Below are 23,601 nucleotides of genomic sequence, written 5' to 3'. Positions count from 1 at the left end.
ATGAGGTTTCATATCCCCAAATGCTTTGGTGTTCCTTCCGATTACTCTGTCTATGCGATAATTTCCGAGATTTACTTCCGCAGAAACTTGAAAAAAAAAAAAATCTTTCGAGACCCATATTTGTGTGGTTTACTTTGAGCGTGACTTACTTTATGATATGAAGTTGCTTTAACCATTAATCTTTAGCAGCTAAGTTACTACTAATAATATATTAATCAAATTACTTGTACAAAACAAAATCAGTGCAAGGGGAATTGCATGCTAAATATGAAATCCTTGTAATGCTCCCGTACATTTTGACTCCGCTGTTGTGAATGATACGGATCCATTTGTTTTCAGTCACATGTATATTATTCCATAACATTCTCTTACTTCTGCGTTTTAAATAAATATCTACTAATACATCGGTGTGCAATATTTTCGTAACAATGAAATTATAACTAATAATAACTTAATTACAAAAAATAAATAATCAAAAGGTAAATTATTAAATCTTAATGTAGTACGATTAAATCTTAATATTAAATTAAAGTAAATTATTGAATCTTTTTTAATTAATTTTCTAAAGACATTACTACATTAAATCGATTCCCTGAGTTGCAGATGTGTCAGTATCCAAATCATTTCAATTTTACTTTAGCTCGAAGTAAATCCACGAAAGAGCTTATGTTCACTTCTTATGTAAGTGTTTGTAACACTTGATCACTTCGCATGTTTAAATCCGAAATATAATTAAATACCCATTATGAAATTGTTACTTTTTTAGTTTAATTTATCCAAAGTTAATTTGTTACTTTCGACTAAGGAGAGTGTGAAGTCGGTGAGGCTTTCAAAGACCCAAACTTTTGTAGCAAACTTCAAAATATAAAAGGGGTTTGGAATTCACTGTAGACAGTTTATTTCAGTATACTAGATACACTAATGGTCTGTAATTCAGCGATTTACATAATTTAAGCCTCAGTTATTAGTGATTTCGTGGTGTTTCAAAACAACACCGACAACGTTTGGGAGGTGATTCCTGACAGCAAGATAAGACAAAAAGTATAGACCAACCTGGGTGCACAAATGCTTCCTTTTGGAGTTATAGGCTGCTGAAAACATGAGAAAATGAACTTTAAAGGTCCATAGCTCCAAAACTGTGGGACCAATCGTAGTCGGATCAAGACTTCACTTAAGAACTAGTATCTGCCCTTTCCGTATATCCAAGTTTCAGAATCCTGTTGTACTTCCGTAACAATTTTCGTAGAGGTAATTGGTGAGTACTTCAAATTATATTCCCGTAGAAAAACTCTGTATAAAAATTGTTGAGGAAGTACCGCAGGATTCTGCAACATGTATTTTTGGATAGCGCATATATAAGTTCCTAAGTGAAATCTTGACCCGACTATGGTAGGTCCCATAGTATTGGAGCTATGGACCTTTAATGTTCTTTTTTTTTTTTTTTGTTTTCGGCAGCTTATAACTCCTAAAGGAAGCATTTGTGCACCCAGGTTGGTCTACATTTTTCATCTTATTTTGGTGTCAGGAATCACCTCCCAAACTTGTCGGTGTTGTTTTGAAACACTGTGTTTAGGACCTGTAATATGTATTGCATTTATATGGATATTTTCGGTGTAAAAAGGTCAATTGTGGCGTTTATTTTACATAAAACTATCTCGGTTTACATAAAACTATATTTGAGGTATTCATGAGTATTACTATAAAAGAAGGAAAGGTTAATATTTGGAAACTTCGGATAAATAACTATTTATGTATTTATTGTCCTACAAGTGAAGAGCCGGTGAATTCTTAGAAAGATTCTCAAACATAACATTTTTTACATCTTAATTTTATTCAGAAATTATTAAAAATGAAATAGTTGCAAATAGTTTGAATAATATCTTGTAAATCATTTAATACCAGATATTATTATTATCATTATTTTAAAAAGCCAGAAATATGTATAAACACTCAGAACAAACTTGTGATGGATTATTTGAAGACGTGAAACTCAGTTAAGAGTTCTGCACAACCTTTGTTTATTTATTTTTTATATTTTTTTATTATTTTAACACTGTTTTTTGCGCAGTTATGAAATGTGTTTGTTAAAGACAGATTCATCAAAGATACCATTACTCACTTCTATTGTGAGTCGCATGATTCTTGACTTTCCTGGCCTGTTGAAAACTATTTTTTTGTAGCATGAAATTTACAGAAAATAATTATTTAAAGTTGAAAATCCACATTCGTTGCTGATTTTTCCCCATGATTTACTGACGCTTCATTGTACTCTAATAATACAAGGAGTCCAAAATAAGTTTCCCCAGGCGACTATAGACAGAGGTGGGAATGCAAAAGCAAATATAGCACGTGACATTAAAGATCAGGAATACCTTTATTTTTCCATATAAGTACCAGGTACATTAAGATATTTATAATACCGATGTATAAGCTTGAAAAACCATTTAGGAAAAATTCAGAAAGAAGCGTCGAACAGCTTCTGTGACTTCAGCATTGCTTCCAAAGCGCATGCTGCCGAGAGTCTTCTTCAGAGCCGGAAACAGAAGTCACTGGGTGCGAGATCAGAACTGTATGGCGGATGGGCAAGGCGCTCCCACTCAAGAGTTGCAATACGGTTTTGCGTTGCCGTCGCTGAGTGTGGTCCCGCATTGTCATCCAACAACACAGCACTAGGTATGAGAAGACCAAGCCACTTATTCCGAATCGTCTCCTTCAATTTTGACAGGGTGTGACCGTACCGCGCAGCAATGATGATTCCAACCTCCAGAAAGTCCAGCAACGACACCCCTTAGGCGTCCCAAAACACTTTGCGTAGGCGCTGCGACGGCACTATCTGCAGGATCGCGGGCGAACGATACCCACTTGTTTGTGTCTGGGTGTGTCTGTCTTGTTTCCCCATTGCTGTTCACTTTCCTGGGGAAAACGAGAGGGGAAACTTATTTTCGGACTCTCGCTCGTAGTAATAGGTGTTTTATACTAACAGTTTCTACCTGTAGAAAAGTGTTGTTCTTTTGCTTGTAATAGACACGTAGATTATTTGTAGACAAGGAAAGAACATTTGAATGTTTCCAGATACATATATTGCTCAGTTTTGTCTATAAATCACTTCTAATTTCTTGGCCTTAACTGTTGGACATTTATGATCCAATTTACTGTCAGGTTACAAAGAATATTTTGATTACCTAAGACGTGGTCGCTGAAAATTCCAAAAGACAGAGTTTTACCTACTCTGGTCGTAGCCCTGAGTCTGCTGTATATAAACTAGGGATGGGCAAAACCATTTTTTATAAAAGCCGGAAACCGGTTTCTAGAAAAACCGAAACCCGAATGACCGACATTTCGGTTTTCTCCAAAACCGGCTCCGTTTTTCGCCAAAAACCAGTTCGGTTTGTCACCGAAATTGGTTTCGGTGAAAACTTTTGGAAAACACAAAACTATTTCTTTGGAAACAGATTCAGTTTCCAAAGAACAACGAAACACTATTCTTGTCAGAAATAGAACAAATTTTGAAAAAAAAAAAAAAAAAGGAACCGGTTTTTCTAAAAAACCGTAAAACCGGTTTTTGTGCCCATCACTAATATAAACTAGTGTCGTGAGAACCAAAAGTACAATTAGCATACAGTTCAGGAAAAAAAAAAAAAAAAAAACGTAAAGGTTCCTTCAGAAACATTCCATTCGAATGTTCTTTCCTGTTTTACTAACATGAAATTATTCCGATGTTTTTCTTTTAATGTAGAGTTAATTTTGTTCTCTTTCTTTTTGCATGTTCTCGAATGTTTATTATTTTTTGTGTGTCTTTGCATTACCAATGCACACCTGCCTATGGTACCGTACTTCTTGCTTATATTTTTGTAGCCTAAAACTAGCCAAACTGCTACGTTGAATGAAAATGTGAGTAGAAGAACTTCATAATAATTCACATCCGACAATGAACAAATGTGTCTTGTGCATGAAATTGTAGGGTTTTTTTTTAGCTTTTTTATTTTGTCTGTTTTAGTTTTGATTTATTACTTCTAAGTTGAGACATTGTTATTATTTTGACTTGTAAATGTACTGTTTGGTTCTAATTGTATTTTTATCTACTACTAGTAATATCGAGGTTAAATTCTGTAAAGAGGATATAAAATTGTACAGTATTTGGGATGTCTCAACTTACGATACGTGTAATATATTGAACATTATCCTAGGAATGACACATTTGCAAAACCTTTCTGCTTCTTTTTCGCCTTTCAGTGTTTGAAATGTCTCACAAGTGATCCAAATGTGAACCACTTGTAATTAAAAAAAAAATTAAAAAATGCTTTAGTTTATCCTTTTATATTTATATATACCTTAAAAGCAACATGGTTCTTGTGTAAACTTTCAGTTTTTACTTTCATTTCTGCATGTACTGCTTTTATTTACTTTTGTTTTTTTTTCTTTTCTGCTTTTACTCATTATAAATCTAACTAGGGTGCATTTGCAACACATTTTGCACTGAGTTCTGTCTCTGACGCCCCATCAATTAAGTCTTCTTCGCAATACGCATCGGACAAGTTCATTTCTGTATATATATATTAATACATTTCTAACATTTTTCAGAGATGGATTAGGCCCGATACAAAATTGTTTTGGCTTTTTTTTTATGCCTTTCTCTCTTTTTCCAAAAAAAATCTTTTGCAGGCGGTTCTGCGGGGCCACAATTTTGGCAGCCCTTTTCTGGTCATTTTTATTACTATGTGCGTGGCGTTGCAAATGGACCTTGTTTTTTCAGGTGTAGTAACAAACTATTGCATTGTTTTCTTTATCTGCAGAGCCGTGCTCCGATTTCTGCGAAGCTGGTTGCCAACATGCTGTCAGTGGCTGGTGCAGATCACATAATAACTATGGACCTGCATGCGTCCCAGATTCAAGGATTTTTTGATATCCCTGTGGATAACTTATATGCAGAACCTGCTGTGCTCAAATGGATTAAAGAGAACATCCCAGAATGGAGAAATAGCATCATTGTATCCCCGGATGCTGGTGGGGCAAAAAGGTATTTTTTCTTATCAATATTTTATCGTAATTTTATAAGACAATCTTTAGAGTGCCATAATATGTCTTGTTAAAAGGCAGTGAAAAACGATGTAGAATAAACTTCATCCAGATGGTAAGGTTGAGACAGAGATGGCCTTGGGAACTTCGTGAACGCCTTATAGAGTTCTAGTGAGAATGGACCTTTAGGTCGACCAACAAAACGGTGGCAAAATAGTACGGGGTATATCCAGAAAGTGAGTTCTGAAAGTGCTCCTAGATGGCACGAGTGCTGAGAGCAGAATGCGCCTGCCCTGGAGTGGAGGAGGAACACGTAGCCATAATCTGGCCTGAGCTCAGTTGTGTAGAGTTAATGGTGAGAGAACTGTGGTACGGTAAACATGGCAGCAAGCATGGCATCCGGTACGTACACTTCACACAAATGCTGGTGGACCTCTGACACCGACAGCTTCTTAGCGCGGAGAAACTTGATCATTGCGCATATCTCACACTCGGCGGGAGACTATGCGCAGCTGTGTTTACCGTACCACTGACTGACTTCACAACTGCGTTCACGCCAGATTATAGCTACGTATTCCTCCTCGAGTCCTGTGTTGGCATGTCACTCTGACCACTCGCGCTATCTTACTTTCGGAACTTACCTTCTGGATGTACCTTGTATAAATCAGTATCATAGGGGTCTTGGTAGCAAGAATACTGGCTGGACTGCACTGTGTTGACATAGGCTGTGATTCAGTGGCAAGATTTGATTTAACAATGACCCTAGAGTTCATCAAAATATAGATTTAGTTAGCATAGTTTTGTGTAGCCCATTTTTTTGCGTTCTTGTTTTTAAACTTTTCCTAGACAAATTGAGCAATTTTTAACAAGTTTGTATTTTGTTAGTCACCGAGGGGAAAGTTTCATACGGAAAATTTTCTGATCGATTCTTAAATATTTGATGACAAACTGTCTAGTATATATATTTAACATTGGAATGTTCATATTTTCTTTATCGTATCAGTCAGTTTAACATTTGATTGCACACACACTAGGGATGTATCGATATATCGGTATCGGTGATATCGGCCACTTTTGGGAGTATCATTATCAGCAAATGGACACCGATATTTACAGATACATTTTCCGAACTATTTTCAATTTCTTTGATATTAACATTGACACTTATATTTCATCAATTTCTTTTAGACTTACAGTTGATCTAAATTATCATCAATTGTGCAATCGATTTCTTTATGCATGTGTACGCCTTTGATTTGCACTGCTCGTACTCAACTGATATTTTTAGTCCCTCCATGCCAAAATAGTGGTGAAGAAAAGCCAAAGGTCCTCAGTCAGGATAGCAGACGCAAGAAATGATGATCCTCTATCGTGCTGAAAACAACATGCAAATAGTTTTCCTTTACTTGTACAACTTGTGGAGAAACATTGCAGTGTTCCCCCATCATCAGTTGAAAGTGAATATCTCTTTAGTATTTGTGGACATACATATATACACAATGAAGAAACAGCTGAAGCATTTATGTTTCTTCATTGTGATTTGCGTTTACTGAATTTCAACTACTATAAAATAGTGTAACAAGTGATGTCGCAAATTACTAAATTGTGTTCAAATATTTCGAAACTACTACAAATGAATGGAACTTTTGAAATAGATTTTTTAGTTTGTATTTTTACTAACTTTTTACGAAATTTGAATAGAATATAGAATTTAAAAAATAAAATCTTTGAGTTACGTCCCATGATTATGCCGGCTAGGCTAAAGGAGATGGTGATGATGAGAATTAAATGAAAATAGTGGGATAAAGAAAGTTGGGAGGAAATTGAGAATCCCGAGAAAACCCACGCACACGGTGTTTGTCCACCACAAAGTTCACTTGACACGAGTTGGGATCGAACCAAGGACCCCATATACCAGAGATGAACGCTTTACCATTGAGCCACCGTGAACAATTACAATCAAATGGCTTGTAACACTTTGCATTTACAAAAATTTAATTTTGCAGTAACATTAATTTCAGAGTTGGAAGAAAGTTTTCATAAGGTTTTTTGTATACCATTGTTTTAGTGGTATAGTTTTTATGAGAGATGAATATGTTACAGACTTCCTTGATGTGATGAACAATCCTTTTGTTAAAATCTTTGTATTCCGAAAAGCAAACTGAAGGTTAAGAATTAGTTCATAACACTGCATATAACGGTTGAAAATATCTTGTAGAAAATTTTCACTGGTTAGAAACCATTAGTTCTAAAGTTAATAAATAGTTTTAGCGTTTTCGACTTCGCTTAAATAATCCTCTTATTATTATTATTATTAATGATATACAAAGCAACACCTGGTTCAGTACAAATAATTTTGTAAACAAAAAAAAAATTGTATTTTACTAGTCTCTGTTACATACATATAATGCAAAGGAATACAACCGTTACAGTGTAACTATCAAAGTACATTATCACTCTAAATATCAATCACTAACTTAGAATAAGTTTATACTATGTAAGTATTTGCTGCTTTTTAGTTCATTTTATGTGAGCTGGATTAAATTTAGAGAAAATATTTTTTTGTGCGGAACCTAATATGAAATTTGCTTTGTCTTTGTGTAGGAAATTTTGTCCTTATGTCTAATGTACGCTGTTACAATGTTGATCATTTCATTATTCTGAAAATTCCTGACAATATATAAGAAATGTGTCCGAAAGTATCGGTATCGGGTATCGGTGGAAAAGTGGTATCGGTACATCCCTAACACACACACACACACACACACACACACACACACACAACACGCCCAAACAAACAAGTAAATAAGTAAATAAATAAATAAAATGAAAAACTTGCTGGTAATTGGTAGATTTGTGAAGAGAAAAAAAAAAGACTTGATTTCCGCTCACTTTTTGTTTTATCAACTTCGGTACTGGTGAAGTCCAAATTAATTTCTAACCATTATTATTATTCATTGATATGCGAATCCCCAGGTATTTAAAACTATACATTTGGGGAGAGTTGGCATCCAAATTAGTATTTCCGTCAACGGCTCAGATGATGAGTATTCTAACGCCTTTCTGGGAAGTTTAAAAGTACACGAATCGCCAACTGATGGCTGTACATATGCTTCCCCCGTGTCTTTCGAAATGCATTTTGTAAGGTGCTACAATATCCATAATAATTCTGTCAAATATGAGAGATCAGGATTCAGAGTTCTACACAGCAAGTGGAATTGATAATCAGAGAATTGTACAGTTGTTTGATGTCGCGTTTCTTTCGTTGTTGAGAAAGTTTCATTGTTATTGCAAAGGATATTTTTGAAGAGTAAAATTAAGTGCTCCCAACAATGAATAAATAACGCTTATTTTTTAAAGTCCTACGTTCATGCATCAAGGAGAAGGAAGACAATGATTATGATAATGAGGAAAATGGTAGAATGAAGAAAGTGAATGGAGACGGGAGAACCCGCGCACATGGTGTTTGTCGACAACAAAACCCACTTAAATTTATTTAAAAAGCACGAACTATCCTAATTACATCAAGTTCTCTTTGGACAAAGTTCGAATATTCATTTCCTGAATATCATTCAATTACTGTAAATATTGTCGCTTCCTACAAAATACATTAGAAATATTTCCGTCTATTGATAATAGCCAACGCATTATACTCACTGTAAGCAAGAAAAAAAAATGCAGAAGTTTGAACCGGAATTACTCCATTCATTTAGAAATTATAATTGATGCTAAAAGGTTAAGTGATAAGTCTTGCAATATTTCCACAACCCAAACAACATGTGTGTGTATACGCCGTGACCAACCGTAACTACAGACTTCCACAACAGCTAGTGTGGGAAGCGGACTGATAAACACGGAGGCTACCATTCCATGAGTACCTTCACTCAGTTTTTAGTGGCAGTGACAGTGAGTGCTCAACAGCGTCTAACACTTGAACTGTCTCTGTATGAGTTGGAACACAGGATAAGGCTGCGACAGCAACCCAAAACATCTGTCATGAGAAAAGGAAAAATTTAATGAACCACAGCACAGCAACTCATTGGTTCCAGAAATTTCTTGCAGGTTGTTAGCAAAGATCCGGCTTCCCCAGGATAAATTCTGAGGTTATGCAATCGCCATTGAGGAAAATCTATCTACCAGCACACGACGGTAGTTAAACCAACTCAGTATATCTCAGGCCACTGTAGTGCGTTACCAACTCGGGAAAACCATTGGGAGTTGTCGCATTATGCCACATGAGTTGACCCCAGCCCAGGCTGAGAGGAGAGTAGATTATGCTGATATCTGCTGCAGAATTAGCGTGATGTACGTTTCCTGAATTGGATTGTTACATGCGACGAAAATGGGTACTTTTCGGAAACCTGAATGTGCAAAAACAATGGTTGAGCAAGGGGACACTACCAGAACCGGTCTCCAAACAGGACCATTTTGAGCATAAAATCATGCTGTGTGTGTGGTGCAACTTCGAGTTGGTTTCCTAGCGGTCGTACCATCAGTGTCGACCCTGCATTCCGATCAATTCGAGCGGATATATATACTGGTCTGCGCCAAAAAATTTCTGCATTGGTGACCCTAAAGCACGCTCTAGTACAACAGGATTACGCAAAACCATACTCGGCTCGAAAAATGCAACATAAAATGCAGGAACTTGATGACATCGAGCTGGTGCTATACCCGGCTAGTCCTGATCTTGCCCCTTCAGATTACTACCTGTTTCGGTCCATGGTGCACTTGATTGAAATCAATGCTTCATCAACCAATAGTAGTGACTGACTTCTTTTGCTCTAAACACAAGATATTATATCGAAGTGGAATCCAGTAACTGTCAGGAAGACGGCTGCAAACAATGCAACACAAGGAACCATACTTAGAATATTAACCTGTTTTCATTGTGTTGTAATAAATACAGGTATATTTTGTACCAGAATATTGTAAGACTTGTGACTCAATCTTTTATATATCTTTTGCTAGTAGAAGTGAATATTTTAGGTGCATTGTATAGATACAATACAGTGTATAGATACAATATAAAGGACTAGTATTGATAATCAAACATGTTTCGTCATAAGCATATTGTAATGACCATGTTTCGTATTTCAGAGTGACCTCTATTGCCGATCGACTCAATGTGGAATTCGCTTTGATTCACAAGGAGAGAAAGAAGGCCAATGAAGTCGCCTCGATGGTGTTGGTCGGAGATGTCAAAGATAGAGTAGCTATCCTTGTTGACGATATGGCAGACACCTGCGGAACAATTTGTCATGCAGCAGAAAAGTAAGTCAAGCTATAAATGTATTATTCCAATCTGTTTCTTGTTCAACACGAACTTATAAGCTGTGATTCATACATAAGACAAGTGAGTTGCATTTTACTTTGTGAAAGTACGGTGTGTGAATTCAACACTGAAATCGGAAGTAGTGGTTAAAACTTCTGGTTGCAGTGAAGGTGTACTGTGTCACATATGGAGGGATAAAAGGTCACAGACGGAGGGATATAAAATCACAGATGGGGATATAAGGTCACATATGAAGAGATATCAGGTTACAGAGATGGAGGGTTATAAAGTCACAGATGAAGGGATATAAGGTCACGGAGGGATATAAAGTCTCAGGTGGAGGGATGTAAGGTCACAGATGGAGGAATATATGGTCACAGATGGAGGAATATATGGTCACAGATGGGGAATATATGGTCACAGATGGGGGAATATAAGGTCACAGATGGAGGGATATAAGGTTACTTATCTTTCGGACTCTGAATCGATGGCAACAACAGTTTCTCGCTGTAACAATTAGGGAATCAATATTCAAGGCACAAGTTATGGGTGTTTTTTATTATTATTATTATTATTATTATTATTATTATTATTATTATTATTATTATTATTATTATTATTATTATTATTATTACTACTACTACTACTACTCCCGCTTTTCATCAGAAGAATAAGAGATAAGATGTAATCTGTTCTTCACACCTTGGATCTATATTTTAAAAAATTGTCGCCTTCTATCATCATTTCACTTAATGGGAGTCACTACTGTAACCAAAAGTAGTGATAAATTACTACCCTATCTTGTTACAGTATAGGAATAAAGTCTGACATAAAAGGTATTCTTTCAATATGGAATCAATATTTAAAAATAAATAAATAAAATAACAATTTATTACCTTTTTTCCACTATGGCGATCAATGTGGGAGTTGAAATTGCAGATTTTCAGCGCTTCCTTTTCAATAGTAGGATAAACGTCGAGGTGAAACTTAATTCTTCGGACATTGAAACCATATCAAAACCCCATTTGTTGTTGTCTCTCACAGCTTTTGTTCTATGAAGATCAATATGAAGACGTGATAGGGTAGTAGATTTCTACCACTTCCGGCTGCAGTAGAGAAACAAAGATGGGACCTGTTCTTTCAGTACTGAATTCATATTTTAAAAATTCGTTATTTCACTTTGGCAGTCAGTGTTAAAACCGAAAGTTGTAGATTTTCACAACTACTGGTTTAAATAAAGGTAGAGTTAGCACAATACCCTATTGCCGTATCGCAGAGTTAGGAAGTATAAAAGTTATTGGGTTTTGGATTATAATAGGCATCACGTTAAAATGTATACAACTACTTATGATATGAAAGTTTTACTCTAACTTAAAGATAAACACAGATTCTGTTTCTGAAAACCATGTTCAGGAAAATATTTGAAGTGAAAGGAGAGAAATATGTGAGTGAAAATGATGTGCAAAACTATGAAGTATAAATCTGGCTGACTTGTACTGGATACGTCACTCGAATGAAAAATAGCACGTAGAATTTAGTTGGAAAATCTTTGGATAATCCAAAAAGGTGAGAATATAATATAAAACAAAATTACAGGGCCACTGACAATTTATTTCTACGGGAGTGAACCTTCTGTGTTTGCGCTCCGTACAATACATTTTTTTTTTTCTTTCGCCTGCGCGATCTAACATCCCAAAAACTGTTGATCCAGCAACTCTCTAACTTTCCCAGCATAGTGCGGAGGCGTGTCATCAGGAAACCTCTACCTTAGGTAGCAGTAGGAGAAACATGTGTTTCCGAAGCATGTCTAGTTGTCGTTCAATCAGTGTACCGAAGATGACCACAGGTCACACAGTTCATATGTCCCACAGTGCACCATAGTCTTGGACCCACTAACTGCTTTGCTTGGATCTGTCCACGATGAATTGCCGTCAAACGAATAATGATAATTCTGTTTCTTTAACTTCACCCTGACGAAGATTATGGCCACATCATTGTACGGAGAAAGTGCATATTGCTCGAACTGTGCTCTCTTGTCTGGATCATCTTCACCGGGGAAGCTTGTTGCAGTTGCAGCTTTGAGAGATGCCTCTGCATATGCAGCATCCGTAATATGGTCTTCTGTTTTACTACTTTTGGGGGTTTTACAGTGATAGGTACGAGTGCTATTGCCATATTCTTGTTGGTGACGACCCTTGGGTATCCACGGACTGGGTTCTTTGTCACAGAGATTCCTTGTTCTGAAACTTTCTTAATACTTTAGAAGTAGGCGTTCCGCTACAATTACTCTGGTACTGGATTTACCATGCATCAGCACTATTTCATCTGTTCTTGGTGGCTGAATCTCCTGAAAAGGAAGATTTACAAACTATTATCTATCGGCCCAACTTAAGCGGTTTGTGTTCCCAAAACAGATAATTGTAGGTCGAAAATAACTATATTTGACTTTCTGAGATACTGTGTAACACGCTCCCTTTTCCGTGTAAAGTTTTAGATCTAAACCCAGGGTGCCGATTGTCAAAATAAATTCCTCATTACCCATAACCAATAACTGATTTTAATAGATACAATAAGTCAATCAGGTGCTATGGTCGGGGTGTCAATCTTTATACCTTGTGACCTCTAATATAACATGTTACATTGTAATGTAATCGTAGGTATTAATGAATTGAGAGTTTACGATAGAGAATAATGATGCATTCTTGTTGCAATCATATTATTGAAGTTGTTGCTCTTCAGTTAAAAATTTGATGTAATGCTTTAATTGTTATAATTCGCCACCATTTCCGTCGCATCATTTGCTATATCGTGGTGCACTGACTTTTTGTTATTATTGGTGGTACGAGAAATAAGAAAACGTAGTTTCAGATGTTGGCTTCAAATACATATTCTTTTGTTGTTCCAGGTTGTTGGAAGCGGGTGCAACCAAAGTCTACGCCATCTTGACTCATGGAATATTTTCCGGTCCAGCTATTTCTCGTATTAATAACGCTTGTTTCGAAGCAGTGGTTGTAACGAATACCATTCCTCAGGAACTACATATGAAGGAATGCCCTAAAATACAGGTACGTGTAATCGAGCAATGAACAATGGTATGATTGTTGTTTTTCTGTTAATAATTGTGTATGGAATTAATGTAAAAAACAAACATTGAAAACGATTCAGTGTACTATTTAGCCTTATATTTGAAGGCTTTACGATGCTCATACACGAAACAAAGTGGGAAAAGAAGGGTTAACAGATTGAGCTGAGGTGAGCTGATTTTGAGTTTAATGTCCCGTTTAGCAGCGAGGCTATGAGACGTGGATCTACTGATTAACGTGGAATCCGAACCAAATGAGCTCCCGCCGGAAATCGAAGCCGGGTCTCCCACGCCATAGGTGCGTACGTTAACCGTTTAGCCACAAAGTAGCTCGGTTAACAGATTGAAAACTACAATAAATGGGCATCTCATACCACTTTGATATAGATGCCAGATAAACTCTTTCAGTTCGTTCATGCGTCTTGCTACCACTTCACTATACCTGTGTTGAGTCATCCAACTGAACACTGGCGTCAGTCCTACCGGGAACGTGTCCCCCAATATTTGTAAAACTGTTTTCTGTTTTTTTTTTTAAGTGTAGGCATAATAACGAAAATCAGGGGTAAAATTTAGAAATTCTTACAAGATTTTATTGATATGAAACTGTAGATATCTTTATGGTCAGAAGTTTTTTCGGGACCAACAAAAACAGCCACGTACGCTGTGCTCCTATAAACGTCCAGGGAATAGTGAGGGAAAAGATTGGTCGCCGGAACAGGAGGAGGCGTGAGCGTATTTGTACATATCTGTTTGCGTACCGCGCGCGCGGCGAGATGACATGTTAGTTACTTCTTGAATTTGATGTAATGACGTAATTATTATTATTGTGAGCATTGTTACTATTGTTGTATTTACTTTAGTGCTTGCATGTACCTAGTATTAGTTGATTTGTTTTAAAACAATTTACAGTGAAAACATACTTTGAAGACTCGAAGGAAAACAAAAACAGCGCACTTTTCCTGGCGTAGTGGAAGGCAAATACGGCGTTTACGTTAGTTGTAGGTTTGTGAGCCAAAAATCTGTTTTCAAATTTTTATTAGTCCTGATTATTTACTTCTACTTCACATTACCTTTTATCATTATTATTATTATTATTATTATTATTATTGACATACATTGGTATCATTTAAGTTTAATTAAAACTGTAAAACAAGATTGAATTTAAGTGTTTGCATAAACAAACTGTAAAGTAAATAAATAAATAAAGAAAGAAAGAAAGAAAGAGTGTGAGTGTGTAAATATGTGTGTGTGTTTCAGTACTACATTTTCCAAAAAAAAAAAAAAAAAAAAAAACTAGACTATAAAAAGTAAAAATAAAACATAAAACTTCAAGAGTTTTTGTTTTTAAATAAAAAGTGCTGTAAAATGCAATGTACAAAGACTTTTCTTTTAATTTTCCGGGGGAGGACCCCGCTTTCATAAGGGAGGAACATTCCGTACCCCAGTTCCCCGTTAGTTTGTCCCACTGACGCCAATGCAATTGAACACTTAGATATATTAAAAACACTGTTTTGAAGAGTAATATAGTATCGGTTAAAAGTTTTCGACCAGCCCAGATTTTTGAAAAAAAAAAAAAAAAAAATACTAGGGTCGATTATTTTGACACGAGAACTATGCATCAAAAGTACTCCTATCCAAAGCATAAAATTTGACGTCAGTTGGATAGAGATCTGAAAGATACTGCATACGACATCTATAATCTTACAGTAGACAAAAAAGTAATAGGTATTTCATAGTATAAACAAAAGTGTGCAAGACGAGGCAACATTTTTGTGAAAGATATAGTGTGTCAGTGCAGTAACAAATTTGAAACGTGGCCCCGCGCTAACTTTGGTAGTCGCTAACGCTCTCGCCTTCACTGCGAGCGGTCCCGGCTTCGATTCCTGGTGGGGGCACTCAGTCGAAAAAGTATAATAAAGCTTTTTCAGGCCAGTCATCTTGAATGAAGTTTTCCTGGGTTTTCCTCATTCACACCAGGCAAATGCCGGGGCGGTACCTAATTTATAGGTCCCTGGACGCTTTCTTCCTTCCCTTTCCCCGGATAGTGTGCTCACCGAGGGAAGTCATCCCTCATATGTGACAGGCTAACATGGTCATAGATGCCGAAAGCCCAGAAGTCTAAATCCTAAATCCCAAAAATTTGGAACAAACAGAAAGAAAGAAAAAAAAAAGTTGTACATGTTTCGTGGTTCTTTGTGTACCTTGTTGACACGTTAGCGTTTAAAAAGCAAAAGACACCGTACTTCGAAAAATGTTTACGACGGTTTATATATGCCTTGTATATTCAATTGTTGCTCAATAAGAGCGTATATGTAATAATTGGAAATAATGAACCCATCGTAAACAGTTATCAACGGATTGTTTTTACGTTCATTTTAAACCTTAACATATCAGCAACGTACAGAAAACTACAAAATATGTTAAAACCTGTTGTTCTTCGAAATTTGTCACTGCATTGACCCCTCTATCTTGATCTTTCAAACAAAATCAGTATGTTGCCTTACCTTCCACACTTCCATTTATGCCGTGCAATATCTACTACAGTTTATTTTTCCATTTTAAGGATCTCGATCCAACTATCTTTTTGCTTTTTTTGCTTTAGACAGAGTACTCTCAGACACAAGGAGGCAAAGTTCTTGCTTCAAAATAGTAGGTCTACAGTAGATGCTTACTCAAATACGAGATGGTCCAAAACCGTTGACCAGTGCTGTACATGAAGGGCAGTTATATCTTATTTTTATTTTTTTAAAGTACTTAGCATCCTGAATCCGGTACGGGATAGCCAGTTTGATTTTCACGTCCCACATGATATCTGGTTCTCCAGAATATAGAGTTCATTGCCTTGCAATGCTAGATCTGTTTCTTAAATATAATAGCTAAATGTAAATTATACGTAGTAGGTCAGAAAAGTTTTTAAAAGCTGTGGAGGATCAGTGAAATATAAAATCGATATGGAGGGTAAAATATGTGTGGCATTCTTGTAAAATACACGATGTTTCAAATGGATACCGGGGTTTCAAGGCTTTGTATTTGTAGTGTTTTACATTTAACGTACGATTATATATAATACATCAAATAAAAGAGCAACCCAAACAGTTTTTTACAAGTGTTCAATATGAGCACCATTCTTCAATCGAGTCGATAGCGAGAAGAGTCCATAAACTTAACGTCGGAAATAGCACCACACGCATTTAATTTAGGGGAGTCTCGTTGCAACTGTACCATCTTGTGAGGATTTGCTGACCTTCCAGATGCGAACATTGTGACTGTTCATCACCACTTAGGTGCAATGTAGATACATCACTAAATACGACACGATCCAGGAAGTCTTGATCGTCATGCAGCAACATTTCATTTTCAAAGTTGGCTCGTAAAGCGTAGTCTGTAGGCTTTAGAGCTTGTAACAACTGCAAACGATAAGGAGGTAATTGTCCTTAAAATTCTCCACACTGACGATTGCATTGTAACTACAAATCCAGTCTTTACAAAATGCAAAACACAAAAGGCTTTCTGCTCGCTAGTCACCATCTTTGCTACTAGCTCTTTCTAACAACAGACAGAGGAAACAGTGCATGCGCATGCATGCGTACAAAACTGTTTGAGTTGCTCTTTTATTTGATGTAGTATTTATAATTGTAAGTTAATTGCAATAAATACTACAAAGCCTTAAAATCCGGAAATTCATTTTGAAACACCCGATATATATATATATATATATATTAATAGATATTTCTATTTTAACGAAATGCTTTTATATTTTCAGTGTATAGATGTGTCCATGATGTTTGCTGAAGCTGTTAGAAGAACACACAACGGCGAATCAGTATCATATCTCTTCAGTAATGTTCCATATTAAATAATTGAACTAGTGTAGTGTTTCTGTTTAAGACTAGTGTGGATACAACTTCCTGTTTCACAATTAATGTGCTTTGTTGCTTTATATATAAGAAAGAAAACTTGATTTTTTGGCACCTCGTCATTCGTCCTTCCCTTAGATGAAGAACTTCAACCCCAATTGATAACCGGAGTGTATTTAATGCGGAGATAGTGTTTTTTTGGCACAATGAATAAATAAAAGAAAGATCCCCCGTATGCACTTCAGGTTGTTGTTGTTTACAGATAAACGTATATAAACTTTCGTTGATACATTTGTGTTGTACCACAAATGAAACCTAAAAAGGCATTATTAAGGCTGTAGACTACAAAGGTTATCTTGAAAATGGAATACGTGGAATAAATGAAAAGGGATTTTAACAATCGAGATTACTTTTTTTTTTTTTTTTTGTCCTCCCTCGTTTCTACTTAGTGACCTGTATTCTTATGATAATATTGGTTAGTCTAGAGCCTTATTAAATATGATACATGTACTGGAAATTACATTATTTCCATAGTTTTATTATTGTTACAATGGAAGAAATGTTGCCCATTCAGCGGCCAACTCAATGCAAAGGATTTTTATTATTATTATTTCTGAATGTAAATAGGTAAAAATGCAGTAATTCTGGGATTTGCTGCAAGTGAATAGATGTTATAGCGCAATGTTTTTTGTGTAATTGTATTTGTGAAAAAGAGATATTTGTAGTTTTCAGTTTAAGAAAGGTAAAAATAATTGAAGTACCCAGAAGGAAAAAAAAAAGACTGTGTAGTTCGATTTTGTACGTAATAATATAGGGTAAGTGTAAAATAAGTTGAGGGAACTTTATATTTGAATAGAATTTTTTTTATATATAGATACATTAGGATGTGCTCAATTGTTGAATAATTTGCAATGTGGGATTTGATTGAGACACAGCAAGTACATTATATTTAGAAGAAACCATTTATTATAGGTTCAGTTCATAAATATATTCTTATTGTATGAAAACACAGCTGATTGACAGCATTGTGTTTCTGTGCTTTGTTTACATATTCGTCGGCCAAGAATGTTATTAGTTTAGATATCGATATATAGTGGTTATACACTGAAGTTCTGATTAGCTAAGGTTTTGTTGAGCTCTCTAAATATAGTTCCTCTCCCAAATATTGTATTTGAATGGAATTAATTTGGGATCGTAAATTTAATTGTTGTTTTCGGAATTATTATCTTTATGGACATTTTTCGTTTGATGAAAAATGTCACTCTTCTGAAATTCGAGACGTTATTTTATAGTTAATTCATTTTTTAAGTAATATGAGTATAGAAATTTGGAGAGAGGGAATGGTAACATTAGATTTTAAACATTGGATTGATGTTTTAATCATGAATAGTGACTCCCCACTGGAAGGTGTATGTAAAAATCTAAGCAAAGATATTAAAGCAATGTTCGTACCTGACGAGAGCCAAATGTATGTAATTCAAGGGAGATTTTTCAGTGTAGATTTTGAGGATTATGTTACAATGTTAAAAAAAATATGTTCAATTTAGCTTCAGAGTACTATAAATCGTGTGAGTAAATGATATGGTAGGTGTTTTTCCCTTGAGTGGTTCTGTTGAGGGTGTCTTATTTTATCCTCTAAGTTTGAAGCCAGCGTGGAGTTGTTCAGCTATCCTGGCATGGAATAGGGTTGCCAACTCTGGAAAATAAAATTATCGGTACCTCAGAATTTTCTATGATATAGGCCTAAGTATGAACTATCTCTGTTCGGACCCATCCATGGGAAGAAAGTGGAACGGGGAGAGGAAGTAAAAGTAAGCTTCAACAAACCAAGAAATCTGTAGATTAGTGAAACAAAGAACCATTATTTTACTCGTAGCGATGTAGGTGTCAGAAAGAAGTGCCGGCCTGGTCGACGTTAACAACCAAAACAATGGTTGAGGCCCCTTTCAGGAACCAATCTTTTGAAAGGAAAGTTGTCATATGCAGCTGCTAGGGACGTGAAACTAAACAATCTAACACACATTGTACAAACGAAATGCCTAAGGGTTATTTGCCAGCAATCGATGGACAATTTAAATTTATCGTTATATTTATGCCGCACAATTATCACAAATTATACACTTCTGTATCTATTGTCGAAAGCAATGTTTCACAATAAAATCTAATTGTTATCAAGTTTATCTTAAAAAATGAAAAAAAAAAAAAACTGCCATGGATTAAAAATGTCGCTTAATATATAATACAACAGAAATTTGTATTTGTAAAGGCACTGTTGAAGAATTTCAGTGTTCGATGTTTTACTCTGAATTACAGATGTCAAAATACCGGTCATGAAGGGGCTGGTAAGAAGTGTGTACCTGTCACCAGTCTTAATCAAAATAACAACAATATTTCCGGCCAGGTCGGTGAAATACCGGCCAGTTGGCAATCCTAGCATGGAAGTAGGGTTCTGCAGCAGAAGATACTAATGGCATAGGTCTCCGTTCTGAATTGTTACCTTTAGGAAGAGCTAGGACACCAAAACCTCTGCTCTTCACTTTCCAGGAGAAGTAGTCACTACTTCTCTCAGCTACATCAAAGATCGTATTCATTGCTAAACTTCGAAGGATTTTCGTGTCGTTTTCATGTTACGTTCTGACTACCTTCCTCTTTCTTGTTCTAAATTTCCATATTTTTATTCATATTCCCTTTTCAAGTTCAAATTTACTAACTTCAAAAGAGCAGCGAAACCGGGAGCGTTATAGCTTTGTTCGTGTGCTGATTTTTTAAATATCCTTTTATACAATACTAGCAGAAGATACCCATTCTTGGCATGGGGGCTATATTTGGAAGTCAACGCCTGTGGGAGTATCACCATTCATCTCAGCGCCCACAAAAATTACGAATTTGACACTAATATCGGTCATTTTGGATTATTTTTACATGTCTCGTTATCCCCCCCCCCCACCTCCGGTAACGCCCGGCCCTCAGCCGAATGGAGTGAATTTGGAAGTTAATGCGAGCGGAGTTTCACCATTGATCTCAGCGACCGCGAAAACTATGAATTTGACACTAATATCGGTCATTTGTACTACTTTTACATGTCCCGGTAAACACTCTTTCCTGAGAGCCCCCCCCCCCGTTCAAATTTTGGAAGAAAAAAAAAGCTTCGTCTTGGTCTGGGGTCTGGACCAAGGTACCCGAGAATAAAATTTGGTAACTCGGTCCACTCCTCTGGTCCCCAGGCCGCACAGGAACAAACAATATTAACGATTTGCATACAGAGATAAAACAATTGTCCCCCTAAATTCACATTTCATTTAAAAAATAAATAAATATTGAGTATCAATCTATTGGCACATACTGTATTTTGAAAGTACCCCTTTAAAGTTTAGGGAACTTTCTAGCCTAAGAAAGAAGTCTGAGAGGCGTGAGGCGTATACATACACTTTGATTTTTCTATATTTGCTTGCCTCGTAGTATGTAAGTCGGAGAAACTCTTGAGATTTATTCTATTCACATCCTGCATTTCGTAAAATTCAACGAGTTAATACAGATGTCCCTAAAGTATGCATATTTGGTATGATGATGAATTGTTATTGTAATGTGATGCTTTTTAAAATACAGATTTTGGATGAAATAGGCCGTTTTTTCGACATACAGTCAATCCTTCAGCGATATACTGGTAATTCTAAATCATCCGTTCTTGTGTTGTCTTGGAAATTTCCTTTATTTTGTGACTTACATGCTTTTGGCTCTTAAGGTGCAGATTTACGATAAGTCAGTATGGATATGTTTGAATATTGATTCCTATATAGAATCTTGGCTACTTTCCTGATCTAATATACCATTGATATTCGTTGTTTTAAATCCATCTTGTACTATTGAATATTTTGTACTTAAAAATGATATTCAAAACACATGACATTAGCGTTGCATGCAAATTAATTAGTAGTATATTAGCCAAGTTTTTCTGTATGGAAATACTATATATAAAGATACTCCAGGTGCTTAGTTATTCATGAAATATATATGTACAGTCACGAACATTAATAAATGGAGGCTAAAGCCATTATTTCTTATGGCTCCAACCTCCATTTATTAATGTTCGTGACTGTACAACAAATGAGAATTAAAATAAGTAAGCGAAATCATACTCTGGATTTTTTTTAAAAAAATAATTTTATTTCCAACTTCAATAGGGCATTATGCTTTTAAAGCATTCACTATTTAGAATTAGTTGCTTTGCAATGTTTTTAATGAACTCTGATATTATAGTTAATAATTCCAGCGCAGCCATATCTGACATTAAATTGACTGGTTGTGCAACTTCTATAGTATAAGTTATAGCTTTTTTTAAAAAAAAAAAAAAAAAAAATGTTTCTTTCAAAATATAGTGACACTAGAGTCTAGATTATGAAAAAATTCGTTAGGTTAGGTACACTTCAAATTATGCAACTGAAAGATTCATATTTTTATGCATTATTTCGAACGTTGTTCTGTTTAAAATTAAAAAAAGAGACTAGTTACTTTCAGGACTTAGTAGTCAACGATTGTATGGCTGACTTATTTTAGAAAACAATGTCATAGATCATAGTAAGCTTACCGATTAAAATAAAGCCTATTTTGAATTCCTACGGAAGATTCTTTTCCGTAGCTTTTTGAGAAATAGTCAAAATTTGTTAAATTTATCAGCATATAATGCGCTTCAATATGAAATAGTGTAATTTAGTTGCGCCTGTATGTTTCTGATTGATACATGATAAAATATATAAAGATGTCTTCTATGAAGTAGGACTAAGTTATGAAAATCTCAAAATCAGCATATCCATGTACAAGTGTTTATAATTTTGAAAAAAAAAAAAATAGTTTTAAAGCAACTGAAAAAACATTATTTTGTAGATTGCGAGTCAAGTGTTTGGATTTGCAATGTAACAGACTTCAAAGTACTTTGTTCTTTAAAAATATATATATATACTAACAGAAAATACATGTCCGCTCTGTAATGTCTTCAAAAGTTGTACGAAGGATAAAACCGATCGTAAAACAAACTTAAGTAATCCATAAATCAGTGCAACCTATGGTGTAAAACACTAAAGATATATTGTTAAATATGTATTCTGCGAAGATTCTGTAGTTGCATCTAAGCATATGAACATCCTCATGGAGAAAATGAGAAATTGTGATGCATTTTTTTAAAAATTAAGAAAGTGGTATAGTAGAAACGTTTTTCTCATGTACAGTTTAGAAGTTCAAAGACTGTCCTTGTAACAACCCAAAAGACCCCAATAACCAACCCTTCCACTGGTATAATTTATCTGTCAGCGTGTGCTTTGATGATGCTTTATGTCCGAAACTTCCCACAGCAAGTGAAATTCCTGTAAAAATAAAGAAATAAAACTAACACGGAGGAGAGACACATATTTTAATCACGCTCGAACCCTAGCCATTCACGGTTCTGATTGGTTGGAGTTATCCGTTTCTCGCCACGTAGCATACATATAGCAGAAATCAAATACCAAATGCTGCTGCTCCTCGTAGCCGACCATGCTAGTAATGGAAATCGTTTTTGGCATGGGTTCTAACCCGGCCCAAGGGAAGTGTTTTTATTTTTAAAATTTTCATAACACTTTCCTTTTTAAAATACGAGGAATTTTGTTGTCACGTTGTAATTAGTCCACTTTGCACACACAACTTTATTGATTTAAAAAAGTACACTCGGATGGTGCAACTTCGATATAAATCTAACTTCATCCCGCTTCCTTGTGACCAACTGGAAGCAGTTAGCTAGGGTAGTGCATGAAAAATATTATATATATGAGTTTGGTGATATTCAGTGCCACGTACGATGCGGTGGTAGTGAACAACCGTACACGAGAAAAGCGTACAGATTATAATTAATAGGCCTAAAATAAAGGCACTTTTGCTGCAAATATGTAAATTTATAGATAAAAAGAAATATATAAAGAGCTTTCGAAAAGCATTTTGCAATGAAGTTTATATTATATATATATGGATAAATATATATATGTGTGTGTACAGAAAAAAAAACTTACATTCATTATTTAGAATCTCTTCGTAAACCTTATGGTGAATTTATTTTTATATGGTAAAACTGAAATAATATACAATTATTACAATATAAATATCCTGTATGTCCATGAGACAATTATGATGTAAGTAATCAATCAAAAGTGTAATCAATTCATTTATGGTGTATAATGAGATGTTTTATTCTTTTTTCTGGAATATGCAGTATTAGTATTTTCGAGAAAGTAATAGATGCATAAAAGAGGGTTACTTGGCTGGAACATGAATATCGTAAGACCATTTTTTTTTCTGAGTAAATATTTTTAAGCAAAAATTTCGAAATAAAGTTCTAGATATACATA

General features: G+C 35.4%; 1 protein-coding gene across 3 annotated transcripts in view; it reads left to right on the top strand.

Annotated features, from left to right (window-relative positions):
• The window catches only part of Prps (phosphoribosyl pyrophosphate synthetase), a 93,752-nt gene extending 70,151 nt beyond the window's left edge, over positions 1 to 23,601 (top strand). For all 3 annotated transcript variants that reach the window (XM_081727746.1, XM_081727748.1, XM_081727747.1), the window contains 4 exons: positions 4,794 to 5,017; positions 10,117 to 10,290; positions 13,197 to 13,356; positions 17,137 to 23,601. In XM_081727746.1, the coding sequence (XP_081583872.1) occupies positions 4,794 to 5,017; positions 10,117 to 10,290; positions 13,197 to 13,356; positions 17,137 to 17,229 (651 nt within the window). In that variant the 3' untranslated portion in view covers positions 17,230 to 23,601. The remainder of the gene's footprint in view (positions 1 to 4,793; positions 5,018 to 10,116; positions 10,291 to 13,196; positions 13,357 to 17,136) is intronic.

This window comes from Thermobia domestica, chromosome 10 (genome assembly GCF_964235325.1).
Source record: "Thermobia domestica chromosome 10, izTheDome1.hap1.1, whole genome shotgun sequence".
NCBI classification, from domain to species: Eukaryota; Metazoa; Arthropoda; class Insecta; order Zygentoma; family Lepismatidae; genus Thermobia; species Thermobia domestica.
Note: the sequence above shows the minus strand (reverse complement) of the source record. Positions and strands in the feature narration are given on the sequence as shown.